At 40.2% G+C, this 26,528-nt stretch overlaps 1 protein-coding gene across 1 annotated transcript in view; it reads left to right on the forward strand.

Moving 5' to 3' along the window:
• The window catches only part of LOC132828835 (A disintegrin and metalloproteinase with thrombospondin motifs 6-like), a 160,290-nt gene that overhangs the window by 31,033 nt on the left and 102,729 nt on the right, over positions 1-26,528 (forward strand). Inside the window, exons 3-7 of the mRNA XM_060845994.1 lie at positions 388-752; positions 6,151-6,313; positions 8,864-9,081; positions 14,671-14,754; positions 25,600-25,745. Of these exons, the coding sequence (XP_060701977.1) occupies positions 388-752; positions 6,151-6,313; positions 8,864-9,081; positions 14,671-14,754; positions 25,600-25,745 (976 nt within the window). The remainder of the gene's footprint in view (positions 1-387; positions 753-6,150; positions 6,314-8,863; positions 9,082-14,670; positions 14,755-25,599; positions 25,746-26,528) is intronic.

Raw genomic sequence — 26,528 nt, forward strand, 5'->3', positions numbered from 1 at the left:
TTTTATTAAAGAGGGCAAATTTTAAACCCAACACTGACTGAAGCTTAAGACTTCTCTATTTGTGAGAAAGTTTTTGCTGATTTTAAGATGGGGTTATGAGATAAAAAGGTCTCCATGAAGAAATATATAACTCAGGGATCTGTTTCTGGTCTGTGAAATCTTACAGTCTGCTAGTCAACAGTTGTGAAGTTGCATTGAAGAGACTTTCAGTAATGATGCATTAATCTCCTACTTTCAGTTTAAAGAGTATTGTAAAGGTACAAAATTATATAATTGATGAGGATTCAGGGAAAAAAAAATCACTAAAGAAAACCTGTAATTGAGGGTTAGGATTACACAGCAAAATCTGTAAATTAATAACAAAATAAAACTTTTCTTTTAACACAGAAGAATTCCTGTCAACTCTTGAACACTATGAAATAGCAATTCCTGTCCGAGTTGACCACAATGGAGACTTCCTAAGCTATAATGTAAAAAGTAGCCATGAACTGCGATCAAAGAGAAGCTTACCTGCGTTTCAACATGAGCCAGTTGAGCAGCAAGTTTATTACAAAGTATCTTCACATGGATTGCACTTCCTTTTAAACTTGACTTTACACATTAATCTGGTATCAGATTATTTTACTGTAGAATATTGGAAAAGAGATGGCGTGGAATGGAGGCATGATTATATGGATGAATGTCATTATTTGGGACATTTAGGTGATCTCCAGGGAGTCACAAAAGTTGCTTTAAGTAACTGTAATGGATTGGTAAGTTATCAATTTCTCTGTTACTGACTGAATCATACATTTTATCAATAGCATGAACTTCATTTGTATCAGTTAAGATGATAATGCAGTTAATGCAGTTTAGTATTTGAAGAAATAAACCTGATATTTCTTTTAACACGCTTTGTTTAGTTATTGGGTAACTTAAACATAATGTTCCATTTTGATTAAACTGAGGTGGAGTGCTATTTTTGTTTCCAGGCACTATAATATGTTAATCAGGAGAGTGAACCTTGGCGGTGTGGCCACGACTAAGTCCATAAGGGATTCTTGTCTTCATTGTCATAATATGAATTGGTACTTTTCTTTAATGGTCTCAAAATTGCATACAACAAATAAATGCCTCATTTCTGAATACTTGTTCTGTGGGTGATGTTATTTCATGTTACAATGGGTTAATTGAATAGTACTCTGTCCTTTCCAGGGACATTTTGCACACTCAACCAGGTACAACTTGCTTCAACAATTGCTTCACTGGTTACTGAAGCAACATCTGTTACAACCATGGTGGTTTCCTCAACAGCTGTTAACTTTTGTTCCTCTCGAGACTACACATGAGTAATCCAAAATATATTTTATTCGCTACTTTAATCCATTAGTCAATACAGATAGGGGCATTAACCCATTTAAAATAAATTGGATTGATATTTTAAAGAAAGAGGAATTTCGTATGAAAATATTGAGCATTTCTACATTGATAATGCAATCAATCTTATTAACTTCTATTTCTTGTTTGTGTTTTTCAAAGCTAATTATACCAATAATCTTCCTTGTTAGCTTTATTCACAGGTCTGGCTATCCATACGATGTAATGTTCCACCTGATTCCCCTTATACTGTACATGATTTGTGAATTGTTAACTTGTGCTATAATAATAGCTTGGTCAGTTCATATATGCAGATCAAACATGTGTATGAATATAGTTAAAGAAGAACCTGTTTACTTAAAAATCATCTTTTTTTTAAAAGTGATAGCAAGACTTATAAGGGGCTTATTCACTGGAGCATAGGAGGATGAGAGGCATTCTGATCGACATTCATAAAATAACGAGAGGTATAGACAGAGTTAATGGTAATTGTCTTTTCCCTATCATGGGGGATTTCAAAATGAGGGGGCACATGTTTACAGTGAGAGAGAGAGAGATTTAAAAAAGAAATAAGTGGCAATTTTTTTACACAAGGTAGTTTGCATGTGGAATAAACATCCTGAGGAATCAGTGGATGCGGGTACAATTACAATGTTTAAAAGACATTTGGACAGACACGTGAATAGAAATGGATTGGAGGGATATGGGCCAGGAGCAGGCAGTTGGGACCATTTAGTTTGGGATTATGGGCTGATTAGATAACGGGTCTGTTTCAGTGCTGTAAGACTCTATAACTCTATGACACTATGTAACATCGGTTAAAGTCAGTGGAGAAACATGGAATGATTTTCTTGCTTTTCCACTTCTTGATTGACTGCCATAGAATGTGTTTAAGAGAAGAAGTGCTTTGACCATTTGAGTGCTGTAGCTTGAAAGAACACATGTAAAATTGTCAGTGTGGAGTTTACACGTTCTCCCAGTGTCTGCATGGGTTTCCTCCAGGTGCTCCGGTTTCCTCCCACAATCCAAAGATGTTCAGCTCAGGTGAATTGGCGATACTAAATTGCCCATAGTGTTCAGGGATATGTAAGTTAGGTGCATTAGTCATGGGTAAATGTCGAGTAATAGAGTAGGGGAATGGGTCTGAATGGGGGGATACTCTTCGGAGGATTGGGGTGGACTTGTTGGGCCGAAGGGCCTGTTTCTACACTGGAGGGATTCTTTGATATTGAACTGATAAAACAAGCTTTCTTGTAGGTTCAGTAGAATGGATAAATGTTTATTTGCACAACACTCTGAAAGTAGTCACAAACCCATTCCCCATCGACACAAGACATCGACACACACACACATAATAAGTGATTTCTTGGTGCACATAGATTAGACAAAGGCCCAGATTTCAGTGTTATTCCATTTTTCCAAGAAGGCCATTAGTGGTCTTGCAGACCTGAAAATTCTCAGTTCAGTTCATTGATGAGTCAGTGGTCTCTCTTGATAAATTCACGACTGTACTCCATTAATTGGTAGGTTTATGGCTTTTCAGTCAGATCTGTGGTTGAGATTTTGTGAGAGAGGATAAAATCTTGCATGTGTAAGTAAAGCTCGACATCTCTGCTTGAAAGAGTCTGTATGTGGCAGAGTTCCGCCATTTTTCTATTCAGGTCATTGTCCCAGAATGCATTTTCTGGGCTGTCCTTAGCCGGATAATATCTCTGCTATCTCAAGCTAGTTTCTGTCTTGTCGCTACTTAATCAATTTTCCCATTAACCTCAAGAAATGATTGGATGTCAGCCATCTGTACGCACCCTGCTTTACTGGATTGCAAATATGCAGATGCCAATCTGAGGCAGCCATTACACTTCAGCTTCTGCAAATATTCAGACAAACATAACTGTAAATTCCATGAGCAAGTTCTTGCAAAATCACAAACTGCTGGAGAAACTTAGCAGGTCTGGCTGCATCTGTGGAAAGAAAACAAGTTCAAGGTCAGCGACCCTTCGTCATCACTTTGCAGTTGGTGTAGACTTTGCAGTTAGCAGGGAAGTGATGACAAAAAGTTTGATAGAGGATTTCAAAACCTTGAGCAGGCTGGATAGGGTAGATTTGGAAAAACTGTTCCCGCTTGTAAAAGGATCAAGAAGAATAGGACATAGATTTAAATTGGTGTGCAAACGAAGCAAGTGGGATAGGTTAGAAAAAACAATCACACACTAAGTATTTAGGGTATGAAATGCACTGCCAGGAAATGTTGTAGTGGGAGGTTCGATTAAGGTATTTAAAGGGCTTTGGGTAAAAATGGTGTGCAAGTGCATGGGGAAAAGCAGAAGATTGGCAGTAGATAATGATGCTCACATGAACAGCCAGCTTAGACGTTATAAGCCGAATGGCCTCCTTTATGTGTTGTAACAATTCCTTGACCCTGTGATGATGCTCACTGTTGACTTTGAATATAGTTACACACAAAATTGTAACAGTTGCTATACTGTGTATTTCACCTTCCTGGTATTAATTTGAATCTACTGTCAAGTGAAAGTAATCTCTAGGCATCCAGCATCGGGGATGTCATCAAGCAAGTCAATCACCAATCACACTGAAGAATTCTCAGACCAGAAACCAGAAATTAAATGCAGGATTTCCTTTAAATAACAATTACTAATAACATTTTATAAATTTTGCATGTAGCAAAAATGCATTAGAAGTAAATTGTCAAACTTAAAATATATATATTAAAGTTATGGATTTATTTTACCATAATGGAAATATTTGACGTTTAAGAAATAGTTTTCAGAACCAGAGAGATTCTTCAGAAGTGGTGATAACGTAATGTATTGTTAAAAACCCAGTAACAGGCAGATAATAGGTCATAACTATTTCAGGAGTTTTTAACCATTTCCAGAGACGAAAATGGGAATTCTTCATCCATTCCTCATTTCCAAGGATTGCAGTCTATGTGGACTTCAGCAAGATAGGTCCAGATTTCCAATGTTTAATTGTACATTTATAAGCATCAGATGTTGCTGTTAGTTTCAAAGTTCTCATGACAACAAATGTTGACAGTTTTGCCATCATTCTAGAAGCAATATCCAAGCCAATGTTGTGTATATTTAAATTGTATTATATTTTATTTATATCTATCATGTAGATAATTAACCTGTACACAAAAATCATATCAACATACCACAAATAGACGTGTCTTAAGTTTGGGTATTATAATCCCAAATTGTAAGATCAGTCCAAAAGGACACTTCATGTATAAATTATTTTCCTAACTGACAAGTTGTAATTCCCAAATCCCATTAACAAATGTAATCACTTATAAGCAGTGCTGAACAATTAAAGAAGTGTTCTGTGTATCTCAATTAGAGTGGATACTAACCTGTGAGTAAAGACAGCTTGTTTCAGCACAACGAAGGACTTGGTTCTGCTCCTGATTGCAGTAAATCTTGGTTATATTTAACAATTGAAATTCATATTTCAGAGCTGCATTGATTTTGACACACAGTGTAACTAGCAAAAGATGGCACTATGACTGATGATTGAGTTTAATTACCACAATTCTCTTCACTGCAATATAAATGAGTGATGAATAATCAGGAAACTCTTTTACATCATTATAATAGGAGTTCATTATTGACATAATTTCCCACCTCACTTCCAACCCTCCATCCAGTAACCCCTGAAAGTTAGTCTAATGGTGACCATGTAACAACTGTTGAGTGGCATTAAAAAAATCTGATTATTAATGTCCTTTTAGGGAAATAAATTTGCTGTCCTTACCTAATCAGACTTAAATATCACCCCAGATTCAAAGCAACGTAGTTGACTCTTTACTACCCCCTGAAATAGCCTAGAAAGGCACTCAGTCTCAGGAGAGTCAGCGATAGACAATAAATACTGGCCAGACACTCACATCTGATGAATGAATATAGCCAAAAAGAAACCACAACTAAATGTGATGCATCAATTTTCTTTTTGTTCTGATTTTATCTTGCCTGTATATTCATATTTTGAAAAGGATATGAATACCTGTTTGTGCTAAGTCTGTTTATTAATTAATTTGGCAGGTGGATATCCTGGTTGTTTTGCTATTTATGCAGTTGTACACTTACCTACAATTACAGAGAAAAGTAAATATTCCTGCCCAGTCATCAAGTTAATTTGAAGGAGTGGGAAAATCCAGAATGGCAACATTTTCAATCAGCCCATTTTTAAGCTATTATTTGAGGGAAATTATTGTGTACTATGTTGTTTTCCATAAAACCGTAAATTAACTCAGTATTTACAAGTAGATGCTTGATATCTACATCTTTTAACAAATTGAAACCATTCTGTTTTCTGGATCCTGTGGTTATGAGTAAAACATGTGTTAGACTAAACACTAACCAGGCTCTCTTGATCTTAGAAGTTAGAATTGCTTTATATAGATGTACTTTGCAAGTACGTGTACATGTATTGGAATTTTAAATGTACTCCAATACAATATTTAGAGGAGGTTGTTTTTCAAAACCTAGCCACTCTGTCTCATACCTCAGTTCTCACCTCCTAGATGTTACAGCTATTAATTATGCTTTTTGTGCAATTTTGAGTAATATGACAAAATGAAACATTTTACCAAATGATGCTGGATTTCAGTCATGTGTGTCCACTGAGGAACAATGTAATGTTTGTTTTATTTTGTTTTGCATTTATTATAATGAAAAGTACTCATAATGGTTTTCAAATTGTTGTAGAAAGCTTGCAGTTTTCATAATAAATCCTGTGCTGGTAGTAACCACAGCAGTGCTTTACTTTCAGCATGGTGTAATAGCTGAGGATGAAGAGGAATACTTCATAGAGCCCCTCACCACTGTTAAAATGGCCGAATTTAATTACAGTGAAGGAAGTCCCCATGTAGTTTATAAACGATCCTCACTTCCAAATCAACGTCGACAACTTGACGCAACGTGTGGAGTTTCAGGTAATAAATCACTTATTTTGCTCATGCCCGCACTTGCTCTCTCTCTCTCTCTCTCTCTCTTTCTCTCTCTCTCTCTCTCTCTCTCTCTCTGTTTCATTCTTTCTCTGTCTCTGCCCTCAGCAGTGCCACCTTGCACTACGTCCCGGCTGAGCTGATCCACTCGACAAAGTGGCATTCGCCTTGTAGCTGCATTATGTTACTTTATGCAGACAGAGCTGCTCAGAGGATTTAGTCAGATGTCTACTCAAATATTGCAGTAGGTGTGGTGCTGCAGTTGTAGTGCTTCTGGGTCAGGGCTTTCCAAACTGGGGGCTCGGGGAGCTCTGGGGCAGCAATGGTTGCTACATAACTCTTACCAAGACCTGTTGCATTGCCAGAGCCCCTTATTAAAGTGGGTTTGGCCCAACCAGCAGAAACTTGAGGTCTGAGTATTGAGTGGTAAAGCCCTGTTGAAATCAAAAAAGGTGTTCTTTAAATGTAAAAACATTGGGATGTCAAGCATGAAAATGGAATCACAGTGGAAAAATGTTTGGGAAGCACTGCTCAGTGGCTAAGTTACAACCATGAAGAGAGCTGGAGCAGAAGAAAGGGGAATCTCTACACAGCACTATTTGCCAAATTGGAGCCGTTCTACTGTGTGTTTCTTGACTGTGATAGGAGGTTGTCTGGCAGGGTAAGCAATGCATTCAGCCTCTCTATATATCCCTCCCCTTCAATGTCCTCAATAAAGTTTGCTCCAGTTGAATTAATCTGCGTTAGGGTTGGGGGTTAAGGTTCACCCTCCAGTGACCTGACAAATCATCCTTTTCAGTCTGGTCTAGCTGCAGCCCTCTTGTTCCTGGTAACTAGTCACATGCAGATTCCAACTCCTTATTAGTCTGGAAGGTATATGCAGTGCCAATATTTGATCTAGTGACTGCCAAGGCCAGAACAAGTGGTAAACCCTCTTCGTCAGTGCTGTGTTTTCGATTGTGTTCTATCCTTGCTGGCTGTGTTATGGTACACAGTCTGCAGTTCTCTGGTGTCCAAAAAGCTGGAATTTTGAAAGAGAAAGGTTGGCAGCTGTTGGGGTGGAAAACCAGGGATCTCTGACTGCACCATTCATGCGATATAACAGAATGAGGGTGAGCTGAGAATTGAGAGTGACAGAAATATACCATCATCCACAATGTTCTTTGCTGATTGGTGATGTCACTGCTTCAGTCACAGCTGGCCCCATGATGCAGGTAACCATCCCCTCAGAAAATGTATGCATCTTGGTCCCCCACTGCTTCTGCCCAAGCCTGACAGGTTATGTCCCAATTTAAAGAGGGAAGCATTTGAATGATTTTGTTGCACTCTGTTTGGGTAATATGTTTGCTGCAGTTAAATCGCTGGAGGTTTGGGGAAACAATAGGAACCTGGGTGCAGGTTTGGCGTCATTGGAATGTGTATGGGACAAACAGAGTGCTGAGTGGCTGGAATTGCTAATGGGTAAGTGAAGGGCATCTGCTGCATTCAGCAGCCCTGAGGGGTTGGTGGTGCAGTTGGGTATGCAGCCCTTTGCAGATGAGGTGTTGTCTTTAGCTTTCTTGTGGCACAGCTGCCAGGTCTTTAAAAACTACATGTGGATTTTTCTGGAACATCTGCTTCAATTAGTTTGGAGAAACCCATGCCGCCCTTCCTCCGTCCCTCTATGACATCTCCATTCTACCTCCAACAGTGCATCCATGAGTCTCAAAGCCCTCTCTTTTTCACAGCCCTCCATTTGTGCAGGTCCTGCATGCATCCATTGCCTGTACTAGCATCAGCAGTAGATCCCTTCTAATGAGAAAACCTCCAATTCAATATGGACAGGCTGTCTTTAAAAAAGTACATTGAGCTGCAGGAAATGCTATCAGTTCCTGCTGAGCATTCAGGCAGCTAGTAGCATTTGCTCCACTATAGTCAATGCCACAAACACAAAAACAGAAGTTGCTGGAAAAGATCAGCAGGTCTGGCAGCATCTGTGCAGAGAAATCATAGTTAACATTCTGAGGAAGGGTCACCAGACCTGAAACGTTAACTCTGACTTCGCTTCACAGATGCTGCCAGACCTGCTGAGCTTTTCCAGCAACTTCTGTCTTTGTTTCTTATTTACAGCATCTGCAGATCTTACATTTTTATTTAGTCAGTGCCACATTCTGGTACATAAGAAGCTAGCACCAAATGCATGTGCTACCTGCCATCGTGGAAGAGGCATAGGCAGACATAAATCATGACTGCAACAATTGAAAATAGGCCATAATTTTCTTTTTAAATTCCTGAATCTTTTATTGACTCATGCATTAAGGATGATCTCATTATTGTTGTACTTTGTGAATGTAGGTGTGATTATAGAATTTGTGTTTTTTCAATGTCCCATGACAAAGATTTTCAGATGACAGGCAATGAGCAGTTGATAAGATTTGTAATGATTCTGGTTGCAGCAGTAATGCACTGTTTTGAAATTATTCCATTCCCATAGTCAGCCTGGTATTTGCTCTTCACATAAGAGGCATCATTTGAATGCTTACAGTGGTTCTGTTCCAGATGAGAAACCAGGGAAAGGAAGATCTCCATGCCTGAAGAATTTCCAGACTTCAGCAGTGACTCTTTCACCAAATAAGACCCTGAGAAACCAGCTACAATTGAAAAGATCAGTCAGTCAAGAACATTATGTGGAAACCTTAGTAGTAGCAGATAAGATGATGGTTGGATACCATGGACGAAGAGACATTGAGCAGTATATTCTTTCTGTCATGAATATTGTAAGTATATTTCATTATTTCACTATTCATTGTACTTCTAAGCACAATTTCCCTTTCACTCTATTTCAACTTTTCCTCTTCCTCTGCATCCAAATCTTTTAAAAAACTAAATACTTGAAGTATAGTATGTGTAGTGTGTTCTCAAGTCTATCAAAAAATCCTTTAAAAATGCTCCTGAATAACATGAGATGCTTTTCCATGCATTCATTGTGATGTTTGCTCATGGGTGAGGTACCAGAAGACTGGAAGGTGGCTAATGTTCTGCTATTATTTAAGGAAAAGCCATGGAATTATAGACTGGTAAGTCTGCCCTCCGTGGTGGGGATGTTGTTGGAGAGGAAGTCGTTGGAGGGGATTCTGACAGATAGGATCTACATGCATTTGGAAAGCAAGGACTGATTAGGGATGGCCATCCTGGCTTTATGCATAGGAAATTGTTGCTTACGTGGACTTTAGCAAGGCCTTAAGTAGGGATCTGCATTGTAGACAGGTTAGTAAGGTTAGATCAAAGGGATCCAGCGAGAGCTAGCCAACTGCATACAAAATTGGCTTCAGGGTAGAAAACAGTATGATGGATGTTCAGACTGGAGACCTGTGACCGGCAGTGTGCTGCAAGAATCGATGCTGGATCCACTGTTGTTCATCAATATATAAACAATTTGGATGAGAGTATGGGACAAATGGTTAGTAAGTTTGTGGATGAACCAAAATTGGTAGTATAGCAGACAGTCAAGAAGATTATCTAAGAGTACAATGGGATCTTGATCAATTTGGTCAGTGGGCTGAGGAATGGCAAATGGAGTTTGGTTTAAATAAGTGTGAGATGGTGCATTTTGATAGGACAAACCAGTGCATTGAGTACAGGAGTTGAAATATCATGTTATGGCTGTACAAGACATACTTGGAGGACTGCTTACAATTGTGTTCACACTGTTATAGGAAGGATATTATTAAAACTAAAAAGAGTGCAAAAACATTTGCAAGAATGTAACAAAGATTGGAGGTTTTGATTTATAAGGAGAGGCTGGATAGGCTGGGAGTTCTTTCCCTGGAGCGTAGGAGGCTGAGGGGTGACCATATAAAGGTTTATAAAATATGAGGTGCATAAATAAGGTGAGAAGTCAAGGTCTCTTGTTGTACAATTACAACATTTAAAAGGCATCTGGATGAATATATGAATAGGAAGGGTTTAGAGGGATATGGGCCAAATGCTGATAAGTGGGACTATATTAATTTAGGATATCTGGTCAGCATGGTCGAGTAGGACCAAAGGGTCTGTTTCCGTGCTGTACATCTCTTTGACTCTATGACTATCTACAAGATGCACTGCAGTAACTCAGCAAAATTTCTTTGACAGCACCTTCCAAACCCATAACCACTACAACCTAGAAGCACAACCATGTTGTTCTCATGCGAGTTCCTCTCCCAATCACACAACCCTTGGAAATGTATTGCTATTAAAATCAAAATGTCTAAATTATCAAAGAATGAAAGGTGATCACATTACTCACAAATTTCTAATGGGACATGACAGTGTAGGTACAAATAAAATGTTTCTCAATAACTGGTGAGTTTAGAACTGGAGACATGATTTCAAATGCCTCTTAGGATGAGATGAAGAGGAATTTCTTTACTCAGGGTGGAATCTTGAGAAAACTTTTCCCCAGAGGGCTCTGGAAGCTCAGTCATTGAACATGTTCAAGACAGAAAGTGATAGAACACTGGAGACTAATTTTATCAAACAAGTGCAGGAAAGTGGAGTTGAGATGGAAGATCAGCTATCCTTTTGTTGAATGCTGGAGTAAGTTTGATGGGCTGAATGGACTATTGCTGTTTTTACCTTAATTAGGGATGGACAATAAATGCTGACCTAGCCAGCAATGCCCACATGCAGGAACAAATAAAGAAGCACTCTGCAGCCTCACCCCCTCACTGTACCTTCCAGGTTGTTAAATATCTGCACACTGGTGCAGATTAATAAAATCATTGACCAAAATCCATTTCAAATCTCAAGCTGGGCTGATATTTTACTTTGGTAATCTCACCAATGGTACATGTTAATTGTGATGGATTGTCCATTTCTGTCTCTAACAGTGACTGGGAAAATCAGAGAGTCCTCCCTTCTAAGTGTTTAACATGGGGATAGTAGTGGTGTAATGGTAATGTCACCAGTCTCAGTACTCCAGAAGGAATAGAGAAATGTCATGGTGACACAGGGACAGGCTCAAATTAACCACAAATCCTACTCAAATCTGGTGGAATTTAAATTCAATTAATGTAGAAATCTGGAACTGACAGTTTGTCCCAGTAATAACACCAGGAAGCACCATTGACACTAATGAAAATCTATCAGCTTAGCTAACATTCATTTGTGAAGGAAATTTGTTATCCCTATCCAGTAAGGCCCTTACCTCGTAAAGGCAATGACATGAGGGAGGGGCTGACCAGAGTCGGTTGGAAGGGGACCCTAGTCAGGAAGATGGTGTAGCATCAGTGGCAGGAGTTCCTGGGAGTAATTTGGGAAGCACAGGAATTCATCCCAAGGAAGACGGGAAGGACAAGTCAACCATGACTGACAAGGGAATCAGGGACAGCATAAAAGTGAAAGATAAAGCATGCAATGTGATGAAGATTAATGGGATTCCAAAGGATTATGAAGGCTGTAGAAACTAGCAGAGGCTAACTAAAAACGAAAGAACAGAGAAGAAGATGAAATTTCAGAATAGCTAGCTAGTTATATTAAAGAAGATTGAAAGATTTTTAAAAATATATATCTATAAGGTAAGAGAGAGGCAAGAGTAGACATATGACCACTGAAAAATGAGGCTAGGGAACAAATAAATAGCGGAAGAACTGAATAGGTACTTTACCTCAGTTTTCATAGCCGAAGACCCCATCAGCATACCAGAACTTCAAGAGAGTTAGGGTCCGAAGCAAGTGTAGTGGCCATCACTAAGGAGAAGGTGCTGAGGAATTTGAAAACAATTAAGGTGTTAAAAATCACCTGGTCCAGATGGACTACACCCCAGAGTTATGAAGACGATAGCTGAAGAAATTGTAGAGGCATTGGTGGTGATCTTTCAGGAATCACTGGGCTCAGGGAGGGTCCCAGACAACTGGAAAATGGTTAATGTAACACCCCTGCTTTAGAGGAGAGGGAGGTAGAATACAGGAAACTATAGGCTAGTTAGCCTGACCTTGGTTGTTAGCAAGATTTTAGAGTCCATTATTACAGATGACATTGAAAGTGGATGGTAAAAAAGGGCTGAGTCCCACAGTTTGCAACTAGAAAATCCCTAGCTGCACTGACCATGTTTCAGTCACTGCAAATGGCACACGATATCGCCCCTGAATGGCCTGAGTTAGCTGTTGCTCTTGTGGGTAGCTGTCTCGCATAACTCTTTAAAAAATGATGCAGATAGTGCTGGCAAACCATTTTCTCAGCAAACAATGGGAATTTCCACACCATCACCTCTGGCAGACTTCCAGATGTGTCCTACATTGTGAAACACTGGTATCGTGAAGTGAGTGGTTAAAGGTGATACTAAGGATATCAGTTTCTAATATTGTTAAAAGATTAGGAGTGGGCATGTTAAATGGTGAGTATCGTGCCACCCCACCGTTGTCGACCAATCAGCTCATTAAAAGTGTAGATGAGTATGTTGTCCAATCACAGCCTATGACACTAGAATCCCATGTTTCCAGAAGCTGGTAGCCTATCAGAGACTGGCAACCTCGAGGTTCTAAAGGCTGCTAGTTTTGGCCTACTTTTTGGGGAATGCGCAGCCAGAAGGCTAGTGACCTTTATCTTCTCATCACAAGCTGGGGGTTCACTAGCAGATGGATTGGTTATCCAAGAGATTGTAGAATTGAGGCCCTCCCACAATCCAACAGCAGTTCACCACTGGTTTACCCATTGTAAAATTCGTCCCCTTTCTCACCCACTAGAGCCCCAAGTATTTGACCTCTGAAGAGTCTTAATTTTTGTGAGATGAGAAAGTCGCTGGTAAACCTTTTTATACAGCAACAAATTACTGAGGTAACAAAAGGGGAGTAAGTTTTTCTCCAGGACAACTTGCTCCATTATTTCCCCTTCTCACCACCCCCAGGGAAGGAAAGTTATGCCGCACATGTTTGAGTACCATTTGTAAATGTATTCGCTGTAGAAATTGAAAAATCATTCTTCTGCCCATAATCTATGTAACAGAATTGAGATGAGTAAGAAAACCACTTGAATTTGTCTGATAAAAATACTCTTTGCATTCTATTAGTAGGAGAGTGGTTAGTGAGATCAGCCACAGCTCTTTTGGAGGCATGGTTATTTTCAAAGGAACAAGGGACAGTGAGGTGTCCCAAATGCTTTCATTCTTTTAACTACATTCCTTCCTTTGATAACTTGGGCATACTTAAGAGAACCTGTGAAGAGGAGAGCACTTTTGGTGCATGTATTGAAATTAAGCCTCAGCGTACTGTATCTCAAGTTGATGCAAATGGAGCTTTTGAATCTAGCCTTTTTTTTAATTCAAGTCCTCTGCTGGAAGAGTTGGCTTGAACCTTAAAATTTTAGAAAAGTCCACTATGAGAAAAGACTACTTGGGCTTTTGCCTTTTAAAGTGAATGTCTTTTTATCACATCCTGGATGTCTTCTCACTTGGGAATATCAGAGAATTCTAATTTCCTTCTCCCACCTTAATATCTCTATATTCAACTGGTAAAAATTGAACCATATTCTTCTTAAGGGTGACAATTCATTTCCATCTTAGTCCATTCCTCTTGCCCACTATTTTAGAGTGAAAGTATATTATATCACTTGAGTTTTTCTTCCTATTTTTAGGCCTCACATTACCCCATCACTGTTCTTCATCTTTTGTCATGCGTTAAATTACTTTTGCTTTGTAAAATGCCTACTTTATGAGCCATAATGAAAATTATTGTGGAAAATAGGAACTGAGATTAATCGATTCAATTCATAGTTTTGGGTTTGGTACATCTTGAGCATTTTAGTCCCAATACATAAAAAAGCATAATTCTTTAGTCAAGGATTGTTATGTAGAGTAGATGTTTCCAAACTGTAACTAGTTGTCCATATACACCCTGTCATCCTTGATATTACGTCTTACAGTTATCAAGCATGCATTATACATTATACACATATATATTATTTGTATTTCTTAGTCACTGCTTTCTGGTTTTAAAATTGTTGAACATAGGAAATTATTCTGCTTTTGGTATTTTTACCTCAGTGCTAGACAAAATCAATAATCCAGATCATACGATCTGCAGCTTAAAATTAGACAGGTGGGAAGGTGAAAGAACTGAGTATTCTATTGGTGCATGTTACAGATAAAGGGGTGTGTGAGAGACATATAATATAACAATAAGTGTGGGCTTGTTCCCTAATCAAAATGCACAAAATGCAAGCCAAGCTATGCTTTAAGTGCAGATACAAAGTCTGTTTTTCTGCAATATCCTAATTAGTGCTTTAAAAATTATTCTGTGCCAGGGTCAATTGTGAGCCTAGAAGTGTCATCTGGTACCAATTTCATTTTTAAGACTGTTTCTTTCTTTCTTTTGTTTTCTGGAGGTCAGGTTGCCAAACTTTTGCAAGACTCCAGTATAGGAAACATTGTGAATGTGGTTGTAACTCGGCTCATCTTACTCACTGATGACCAGGTAAGAATGACTCTTGTTTTCTCCCTTGTCTTTTGTGTAACCTTTCCAATAATGTCCTAATCATCCTGTCCTATGGTCCACAAGCATCAGCTCATCCTACGTTCTGCTGTCCATAACATAACTTCATCAGATCTTGCCTCTTGAACTTAAAATGCCCTCACTGACCCAGTTCACCAATTGCTTGATTGTAAAATTGGCATTCTCCAGGGACTTGCCTCTCCCTATTTTGTAATCTGTTGTATAAGGTCATGGTTCTGAAAGAGTTCATGTTGAAGGCTACATTAAGCTCCACTCACTTGGATGATGCTGCTTAGATGTGGAGGAGAAATGACAGTATCACACAAGGTACCAATGGAGACAGACATTGCATATCTCCTTTTCATAATGTTTGTGATTATGGCTAATTGGTGAACGTATCTTGAGGGAACCTTATCACTGGAGAACAACAGAACCTATCTGCTTTATTCTGATTCAGTGTCTATGCTATAGAACAACACAGCCTCAAAGACAAAAAAACAGTGCCCAGTGATGACAAAATAACTTTACATCTGAAAACTATTGATCATCTCCAGAATACACGCAGAAATATTAAAAAGCCAAATGCTCACTTATATAAAAACGTTAGCGCAGTGAAATCTCCTCCTTCAGACAATGTACAACCAATGCAAAAGACATCTGAGTTTTTAAACTATTCCTTCATAGTATATGAACTTTGCTGACTCTGTTAGCACTTATTGCCCGTCATTAATTGCCTTTGAACAGGGAGCTGTGAGTTGCCTTCTTGAAGGGCTCAATCCTTTTGGTGTAGGTTCATCCACAATGCTATTAGTGTAGGAGCTCCAAGACTTTAACTCAACGTCAGTGAAAGAACAGTGATAAATTTCAAAGTCACTGGCACGAATGAGAGGTTGAGGCCTAAGGTTGACCGACCATGATCTTGATGATTGATGGAGCAGGCCTGAGTGGCTCAGCGGCCTACTTCTCCTATTGCTTATGTTGCCTTGTTCTTCAGTCAGGATGGTGAGTGGCTTAGAGGGGAACTTGCTGGTGTTCCCATGTAGCTGTTGCCCTGGTCCTTCTAGGTTCAAATTAGAATTAGGCTTATTGTCATATGTGTGCAGTGAAAAGTTTGAAATGTCACCACTTATAGCACTGTCTTACATACAAAATCTTAGCATTAAATTAGAAAAATAAAGAAATAAGAAGTTCAGCATTACAGTCTTTCAAGCAGTCTATACTGAGATCTCCCCTCCAGTCTGCACTGGGGCCTTCCCTCCAGTCCATGCTGTGACCTCTCCTCCAGTCTGTGCTGGGACCTCCCCTCCATTCCATGCTGGGACCTCTCCTCCAGTATGCATTGGGGACTCCCCTCCAGTCTGTGCTGGGACCTCCCCTCCATTCCATGCTGGGACCTCTCCTCCAGTATGCATTGGGGACTCCCCTCCAGTCCAAGCTGGGACCTCTCCTCCAGTCTGCACTGGGGCCTCCTCTCCAGTCCATGCTGGGACATCCCCTCCAGTCCACGCTGGGACGTCCCCTCCAGTTTGCACTGGGACATCCCTTCCAGTCCGTGCTGGGACATCCCCTCCAGTCCACACTGGGACGTCTCCTCCAGTCCGCGCTGAGACGTTCCCTCCAGTCCACGCTGGGATGTCTCCTCCAGTCCGCGCTGAGACGTTCCCTCCAGTCCACGCTGGGACCTCTCCTCTAGTCCACGCTGGGACGTCTCCTCCAGTCCATGTTGGGTCCTCCCCTCCAGTCCGTGTTGAGATCTCCCCTCCAGTCTGCACTGGGATCTCCCCTCTAGTTTGCACTGGACCTCTCCTCCAGTCCACACTGGGTCCTCTCCTCCAGTCTGCACTGGGACCTTCCCTCCAGTCAGCACTGGGGCCTTCCCTCCAGTCAGCACTGGGGCCTTCCCTCCAGTCAGCACTGGGGCCTTCCCTCCAGTCTGTGCTGGGTCCTCCCCTCCAGTCTATGCTGGGCATCCTCGCCAATCCACACTGGGGGCCTCACCTCCAGTCCATGCTGGGGCCTCACCTCCAGTCCATGCTGGGACCTCATCTCCAGACCACACTAGGCCTTGCCTCCAGTCTATGCTGGGGCCTCTTCGCCAGTCCACACTGGGCCCTCCCCTCCTGATCGCGCTGGGGCCTCACCTCCAGTCCAGATCGGACCTCGCCTCCAGTCCACGCTAGGCCTTGTCTCCAGTTCTTATATTGCACAACAGATGCAGCCCTGCTTCAGGCACAAAGTTCCGCTGCAGTTAAAAGCCCACTGAGTTCCCAAGTCCAGGCTCTGGGCCTACCGAAGTGAGTCCTCAATCCAGGCACTGCCTCCACTATTGCTGACAATGTTCTGGCTTCCCCATGATGTCAGAAGAGAAAGAAAAAGACAGGAAAGGAGAGAGAGATAGACAGAAGGATATAGCAGGCCTGCAGCATACAAGCTCCAGAGCCCTAACACTCCCTACTCTGCTGTCGCAGCCATTTTCAAATTGCGTTAGAGCAGTATAACTAGGTGCTGACTAGCAAGCATTGCTGAATTTCTGCAGTGCATCATCTAGATGATAAATGTTGCTCCTGAGCTTTGGTGTTAGAGAAAGTGTGGAAGAATGTTTGTGGATGTCGTGCCAATCAAGCAGGCTGCTTTGTTCTGAATGGTGTCAGGCTTCTTGTGAGTCGTTGGAGCTGCACTCATCCAGGCAAGTGGGATTATACAGCGCACTCCTGACTTTTGCCTTTTAAATATGGTTTGGAGATGCCGGTGTTGGACTGGGGTGTACAAAGTTAAAAATCACACAACACCAGGTTATAGTCCAACAGGACAATCACCTGATGAAGGAGCATCGCTCCGAAAGCTAGTGTGCTTCCAATTAAACCTGTTGGATTATAACCTGGTGTTGTGTGATTTTTAGCCTTTTAAATAGGCTTTGAGGAGACAAGAGGCAAGTAACTCTCAGCAGAATTTCTAGCCTCTGACCTGCTTTGTAGTCATGGTATTCATACAGCTAGTCCCAACTTAGCTTCCAGTCAATGGTAACCCCTTAGGATGTTGAAAGTGAGGGACTTAGCAATGGTAATGTCATTGAGTTTCAAGGAGCAATGCTAGATTCTCTCCTATTGAAGATAGCATTTGTGTGGCATGAATGCTACTTGCTACCTGCCACCCCAAACCTAGATATTGTCCAGGACTTGCTGCATTTGGATATGGATTATTTCAGTGTCTGAGAGTCATGAGTGGGGCTGAACTTAACATAATCTTCAGCAACCATCCCTACTTCTGATCAAAGGAAAGTCATTGTTGAAGCAGCTGAGGATTGACCTATCCTGAGGAACTCCTGTTATAATGTCCCAGATGTGCGATGACTGACATCCAACAGCCCCAGCCATCTTCTTTTGTGCCAGGTATGGTTCCAACTAGCAGAGAGTTTCCCCCCTCATTCCCACAGACTCCAATATTGCTAGGGTTCCTTGATGCCAAATTCAGGTGAATGTTATCTTAATGTGCACAGACCCAGGACACAGTCACAAAGAAGAAATTGCCCTGTCTGCATATCCACAAAAAAAGAGTGTGTCCATTCAAATTGAAAAGCAATTGCATGGTCCTAAAATCCAGGTTACTACAAAAAAGTATTTGTTGTAACAATGCATCCGACTTCCAATGTGAACATTCACAAGGTTAAAGGTCCTCCAATTAAGGTAATGGACCTACGAATGGGTTTAGTGGGAACACAATCTTTCATGAAGGACTTAGAGTCACAGAGTCATAGAGATGTACAGCATGGAAACAGACCCTTTGATCCAACCTGTCCATACCCAACCAGTTATTCCAACCCAATGTAGTCCCACCTGCCACCACCTGGCCCATATCCCTCCAAACTCTTCCTATTCATATACCCATCCAGATTCCTTTTAAATGTTGTACTTGTACCAGCCTTCACCACTTCCTCTGGCAGCTCATTCCATACATGCACCATCCTCTGCGAGAAAATTTTGCCCCGTAGGTCTCTTTATATCTTTCCCCTCTCACTCTAAACCTATGCCCGCTAGTTCTCGGCTCCCCCACCCCAGGGAAAAGGCTTTGTCTATTTATCCTATCCATGCCCCTCATGATTTTATAAACCACTATAAGGTCACCCTTCAGCCTCTGACGCTCCAGGAAAAACAGCCCTAACCTATTCAACCTCTCCTTATAGCTCAAATCCTCCAATCATGCCAACATTCTTGTAAATCTTTTCTGAACCCTTTCAAGTTTCACAGCATCTTTCCGATAGGCAGGAGACCAGAATTGCATGCAATATTCCAACAGTTGCGTAACCAATGTCCTGTACAGCCGCAACGTGACCTCCCAACTCCTGTACTCAGTACTCTGACCGATAAAGGAAAGCATATCAAATGCCTTCTTCACTATCCTATCTACTTGAGACTCCACTTTCAAGGAGCTATGAACCTGCACTCCAAGGTCTCTTTGTTCAGTAACACTCCTGAGGACCTTACCATTAAGTGTATAAGCCCTGCTAAGATTTGCTTTCCCAAAATGTAGCATCTCACATTTATCTAAATTAAACTCCATCTGCCACTCCTGCCCATTGGCCCATCTGACCAAACTCTCGTTGTAACCTGAGATAACCTTCTTCGCTGTCCACTACACTTCCAATTTTGGTGTCATCTGCAAACTTACTAACTATACCTCCTACACTCACATCCAAATCATTTATATAAATGATGAAAAGTAGAGGACCCAGCACCGATCCTTGTGGCACTCCACTGGCCACAGGCCTCCAGTCTGAAAAACAACCCTCCACCACCATCCTCTGCCTTCTACCTTTGAGCCAGTTCTGTATCCAAATGGTTAGTTCTCCCTGTATTCCATGAGATCTAACCTTGCTTATCAGTCTCCCATGGGGAACCTTGTTGAACGCCTTACTGAAGTCTATATAAATCACATCTACTGCTCTGCCCTCATCAATCCTCTTTGTTACTTCTTCAAAAAACTCAAACAAGTTTGTGAGACATGATTTCCAATGCACAAAGGCCTGTTAACTATCCCTAATCAGTCCTTGCCTTTCCAAATACATGTATATCCTGTTCTTCAGGATTCCCTCCAACAACATGCCCATCACTGACGTCAGGCTCACTGGTCTATCATTCTGTAGCTTGTCCTTACCACCTTTCTTGAACAGTGGCACCACATTAGCTGACCTCCAGCCTTCCAGCACCTCACCTGTGACTATCGATGATACAAGTGGGCGGCACGGTGGCACAGTGGTTAGCACTGCTGCCTCACAGCGCCTGTAGACCCGGGTTCAATTCCCGACTCAGGCGACTGACTGTGTGGAGTTTGCACGTTCTCCCTGTGTCTGCGTGGGTTTCCTCCGGGTGCTCCGGTTTCCTCCCACAGTCCAAAGATGTGCGGGTCAGGTGAATTGGCGAAGCTAAATTGTCCGTAGTGTTAGGTAAGGGGTAAATGTACGGGTATGGGTGGGTTGCGCTTCGGCGGGTCGGTGTGGACTTGTTGGGCCGAAGGGCCTGTTTCCACACTGTAAGTCTAATCTAAAAAAAAAGTATCTCAGCAAGAGGACCAGTAATCACTTTCCTAGCTTCCCACAGAGTTCTAGGGTACACCTGATCAGGTCCTGGGGATTTATCCACTTTTATGCATTTCAAGACATCCAGCACATTCTCCTCTGTAATATGGACATTTTTCAAAATGTCACCATCTATCTCCCTATATTCTATATCTTCGATGTCCTTTTCCACAGTAAATACTGATGCAAAATACTCGTTTTGTACCTCCCCCATCTCCTGTGGCTCCACACAAAGGCCAGATTTTCCAATGATTCCAATGATTTAAAGAGAATTAGAGTCACACTAAATAGTCCTCTAGCAAAAGAATAGCAAAACACAACAGAACCATTGTGGAAGAATTGTTAAAACCACTAGATTCCCTGATTTTGTGAGGTCAGACACTTGGAGAGGAGATGGCACATTGGTAAATAAAGAAGTAGTTACATGCCCAAAAATATAAATGTTAACTCTGGGGGAACAAGACACTTGGAGATATTTTGTAAGTAATGGTCCTGAAAGAGTTAATGATGAAGATGTATTGAGCTCCACCTAATTTGATGATATCACATAGCCTTTGAATAAGAAAATGGAGTGTAGTGCAAGGTCCTGATGGTTGCAGATGTGTCATCTCTAGTCTTTGTAATTAGACCTAAGTTTCTGTTTGAGTTCTTTAAGTTTTCATTGACTGTTTGTTTAATTTTAGCTTTTGTTACAGTGCCCACCAGATACTGTAAAACTTGTGTAAGGTTTATTTAAAAGAGTAGGAAGGATGCAGCAGTCTGTGGGTAAGTAGTGTTATAATCCCAGCTGATGTTTTTACTGAAAAAGTCAGATCCCAGACTGAAATTGACTTGATAGATCATATTATGCTTTTCTTTTATTCAACGAGGTAGTCTTTCACTAACATGCACACACACAATGTTTCACAACTGGTTTTAACAGTAAAACAGAAGCTGATTACACAGGAAAGGCATGCATAAAATAGAATAAGCCAAGCTATTTAAATATAGTATGATTGTAAAAATTCCAAAATACAGTAAAAATATGTCAATCCATCTATCCCAATCATATTCTTTGACAGTACTCAGACATCAGCAAGAATTTCCATTTCTATCTTATCCATATGGCTCATAAACTGTTGCCTTCAACTCCCACTCATGAGAATCTGATAACCTCATCCTTGACTTTAAAAAGCTGAGATTAGATTTTCTCAGCTTCAAGTAATCCCTTCAGCATTCTAACCAAACACTTTCAAACTTAAACCCTTACACTGAGATAACATGTATTCTAACTTTTCTGAACTAACTCCTTTCTCTTGTAAATATTGTCTTGTGCATCCCAAATTCAATCAGGATATCTGTGGACTTAAAACTGAAGTTTTCAAGCTATGAGCACTCCTTTAAGCAAAAAGAAAATCTCTTTCCTTTTTCTCGATGCAGTTTTGCAGTCTTTATAGCAGGTAGGATCTGGAAATTATCCTGATTATCAATTTTCAGCCAGATATCTCTGTACAAATAAATGGTTTTTGAGTAAGTTAAAATCATGCCTCATGCATTTTTACATGTTCGCCTATCAACAACACATTGTTATGCCAAATAAATGGGCCTAAACTAAATTATAATTTAACAATTCAGTGGGCCATTCCCAAACAGCATGAAGGATTACTGAAACACTGAACTCAAACAAACTTCAGACCCAGACTCCTAAATTTGTTTGATCTAGCTGAACCACAATACTATTTATAGGTCTTGAATGACCTAACTGATGGTCTATAAACTAACCACTGGAATCTGCTTAAAAAGCAGCAAGAAACTTAAGTGGACGTATGAATAGGCAGCAAGAGTAGACTATCTGGCTTCTTGCTCTGCCATTTAATAAAATTATGACTGATTAGAACATTCCATGCAGTTAGAAGGAGAACAAGTGCCCATAGCTCATCTGATGTATTTTGATAAGATCCAAGGTGAGTTTATTTTTGTCCTATAGTTGATCTTTGCTCGTGAGCTATCACTCTAACTCCCAGAATCATGTCCCGTTTTCAGAACTGAAGGATATAGGGCCAGTGATTCTAAATATGTCTTACTCATCTTACAAAAATACAGAAAACGAATTTTGGTGGATCTTTGGTTTTTGACATTCTCTTTTCTAAATTTGTTCTCTGGCATTGGTGTTGTTGAATTTTTCTTTCCCTTTGAGTACCATTATGAAACCATGTCAGAGAAGGTAGTTGAGCTTGTGAAAGAAGTAAACTTCTAATTTGCTTACTGTATCAAGATGTATATGCATGTGGTTTTTCTATTCTTGATCATATTCCTTTGGATAACATAATTTTATCAGATTCTATCAAAGACAGTGAAGCTGACTGACTGGTTCTGGTACTGCTTCTTTTAAGCATTTTGAGTTGACTGTAACAAGACTCCGCTACCAGTTTCTGATAGTTGTAATGTCAAAGTTAATGGATGATCAGATTTTGAAGATTCAGTGGTTGGAAGACCACCATTCCTCCAAATGTGTGAAATCAGTAGTCTCTTCTGATCTCTGTGCTGAATTGTTATCATATGTTAAAGTAATTAATGTCAAATGGTATGATTGTTCTGTTTGGTTCTCTGAGCATTCTTCTGCGATCTATGAAGTCTTCTTAATAAGTAACATTTTGTTGATGATTTGGCTTCTGTGCTAGCATACTGTAGAAATTTAAGAATGATGCTTGGTTTTCTGCTCAGAAGTAAGACGTGTTGCTTTTGATCAAGTATTCCTGTTCAATACAGTATTGGTCTATGTATTTTAAGAAGACTCACAACATACATTTCGTGTTCAATTGTACTCTGCCTGCACCATGCAGTTCTCTATCAGAAGGTTGAAGTTTCATTCTCCTCAACCAAGAGATTGTTTCAGATTTAAGAGTAATATTCACTCCAATGCTAATGTGGAAGTTGGTTTGATGTCTGTGTGAAGGAGAAAGTGATGCTGGAGATCAGAGTCGAAAGGTGTGGCACTTGAAAAGCATAGCAGGCCAGGGAGCACCTGAGGAGCAGGAGAATCGACATTTCGGGCATAAGCCCTTCATGAAGGCTGCTGCCTGGCTTGCCTGTGTCAAACCTGCTTCAGATGTTGTCTCCTCTTACCTCTAGAAAAAATTAATTTGTATCTCTCAACGGTGGCATATCCTCATATAATGTGCATTCTAATGGAAATATGTCTTGGTATTCTGTATTTTCTTCCCAAGGTGTTTGAAGTAAGATATTGGCTTCTTTATGGCAAATAAGCATGATGGGTTCTATAGTTCAATAGTTTTTTTTTAAGGTTTGAACACTCCGTAGTTATGTTCCCTTTTCTTGCAGTGAAGTTGCATTGACATAATCAAGCTGGATATGATGACTCTTTGACTTATTAATTCCCCATCTGGAATAGTAAGCTCTAGCATCACATGATTTAACTTTTTTTTTAGTTGATCTATCATGTGATTCTTAGGTGTTGACAAATTTTGGTGAACTTCTTTAAGCTTGGTTGATTTATTGTAACAATCATTTACTGAAGCTGTTTATAGATTTTAGCTTGTAACGCTATTTGAATAGCACTTTCCAGTGTGAGGTACTCTTTTCTATCAATATATCTGAAACCAATAGATTAGAAAATTAACAACAATTCTGTTGTGAATTAGTACCAGTTGTAAAGTATCATAATCACAACATTCTGAAAATGTGTAAACAATGATAAAGTTGTCAACAGGTTCTCTATGAAGTTGTATGCTTCTATTAAGTCCTGCTGTTAATGTTATACAGTTGGTACTTAATGTCCATGGAAAATTGTTTCGATAATATTGTCTCTTTTGCATTCTGCCCCATCTTAAAAGCATGATCAACTATCAGATTTACAGAATAAAGAAATTAGCTCTTTTGTTCTCTGGGATTCTGCTGTAATCCTGATACAATTCTATATTTTTGCAAGGTTTGTGGAGGTTTTTAGCTCAGGTTGAGGTTTAGGGTATAGGTTTGCTCGCTGAGCTGTAGGGTTGATATCCAGATGTTTCATTACCTAGCTAGGTAACATCATCAGTGGTGACCTCCAAGTGAAGCGAAGCTGTTGTCTCCTGCTTTCTATTTATATGTTTGTCCTGGATGGGGTTCCTGGGGTTTGTGGTGATGTCATTTCCTGTTCATTTTCTGAGCATTTGATAGATGGTATCTAGATCTATGTGTTTGTTTATTACAATTCTATATTACATGAATTGTCACTTACATAAAGTTTAATTTAAATTCATTTCTAAAGTATTTGTGACTCCTAATATTCTTAGAAGTATTTTTTCCTCCATTGTATTGCATTTAGTATTGTTATTTCTCCAAGTTCAATGATTGCCTTGAAAGCTGGTGTAAGATTTCTAAATTTTTTTGTGCAGATAATTTAGCTGTTGAGAGTTTTAAACTATACATTCAGCTCAGTAATATAAATGTTGAATCTTCAGGATGGTATTTTTTTTAGTTGCATCCTAAAAAAAAATGAAGCTGTACTGTTAAGAGGTTGTCTTCATGAAGGTTTCTAAGATCTCTTCTGATTTAATTTTTTCCTTAATTTTTGTTAATTGTCTTATAAACTTCTAAATACATGAGAATTATCCTCCTATTTCTACTGCTAGTGTTTCCTCCTGCTAGTGTTATTTTATGCCTTTTTCCCAATTTCTGAGTGATTGTTCACATACTTTTTAACAACATGGAGAGTCCCTCGTGCTTTCTCTGCTGCTCTTCCTGACAAGTTTAAATGATTTTATAAAGCTTTTTCCACTCGTCCATAACCCAGCCCTGTGACCACTTGCAACCTGCACCCCCGCACTCCCAAGATAGCTCACCTGTGCTAGTCCATGATGATTTTACATCTCATCCATCGTCTTCCTCGTGATGTTGCTCAGTAATAAGGAAGTACTGGCCTCTCTCTGCAGCACCCCCCCCCCCCCCAACAAAAAAAAGCTTAGGTGTTGGAGACAGTGTGTAGCTTTCTAGATGGGAGACTCACTGGGACTTCATTTTGGGGCATTCCCAAAAAGAGATGTCCTGCGCTGTTCTCCTGCTTGGCAACTAACAAGTGAGAGTCCCAACACTTTCAGAAATTACCAATGTGTTTCATTTTTGTTTAAGACTCTGATTTCATTTACTAGAACATTTCATTTTCATAGAATCAAAATACCACTGAAAGGTAGCATTTAGAATTCGGAAATTTTATGTTATATGAGATTCGATTTATTTGGTCATTTAGGATATTGTCTTTTATTTTCACATTTTAGCCAAATTTGGAAATAAATCACCATGCTGGCAAATCACTTGATAGTTTCTGTAAGTGGCAGAAATCCATTCTTTCCCGCAACGGTAACGGAAATGCTATCCCTGACAATGGAATCGCTCACCATGATAATGCCGTGCTTCTCACCAGGTAGGTCACCTGTCCTAAAAATATTTGAATTTCAATCTTGACAAAGTTTTGACTGCAAAAAGTAATTTCCCCTGTAATATATGTATTTTACCACTTTTTTAATCGAGGGCGTCATTACATACTCTGCATATTTGTTTAAACGTTGATTTTTGAGACAGGTTTTAATTATGGGAGTGACTTTTACACAGGTAATGTTTTTGAGAAAGTAACATGATTTGGGCCAAACAGAATTGCACCAAAATAAAATTGAAATGAAGAACTCTAAAGAATTGTTGTTGACCCAGCCTTTCTTATGGTCAGGTAGTTCATGGAGCAGTGGAGGCTGGCGTTGTTCATTGGGAATGTAGAGAATTCCCAATGTAGCTAAATCTGAAGGAATTGTCTGGGAAGTTGAATTTTCTAAAAAGCCATTCTCCTGTGGCTGGAACCTGCCAAAAACCTTACTAATGACAAAGTCTTCAGAGAGTTCCAACTCATTTAAGCTCAACAGTCATGAAAGAAAAATTAGAAGATTAAACACCTAGTCCAATTCCTGGATAACTAATAAACTATGCCTTTACTTCACCACTGATCCCTCCAAAACCAAACCCTCAGCACACTCACAATCACAGTCCCTCACCCACACCACTTCCCTCGACCGACACTACCACCTGACCCAGCAGTGACCACTCCATTCAACAAAAGTCTTTGTCTCCTCAAATCTACACTAAACAATCTACCACTTACCTGGCACACTAACCCTCTCACTGACCGAGCACCCTAACCTGCTCACTTACTGAGCAC

Source organism: Hemiscyllium ocellatum, chromosome 28, assembly GCF_020745735.1.
Source record: "Hemiscyllium ocellatum isolate sHemOce1 chromosome 28, sHemOce1.pat.X.cur, whole genome shotgun sequence".
NCBI classification, from domain to species: Eukaryota; Metazoa; Chordata; class Chondrichthyes; order Orectolobiformes; family Hemiscylliidae; genus Hemiscyllium; species Hemiscyllium ocellatum.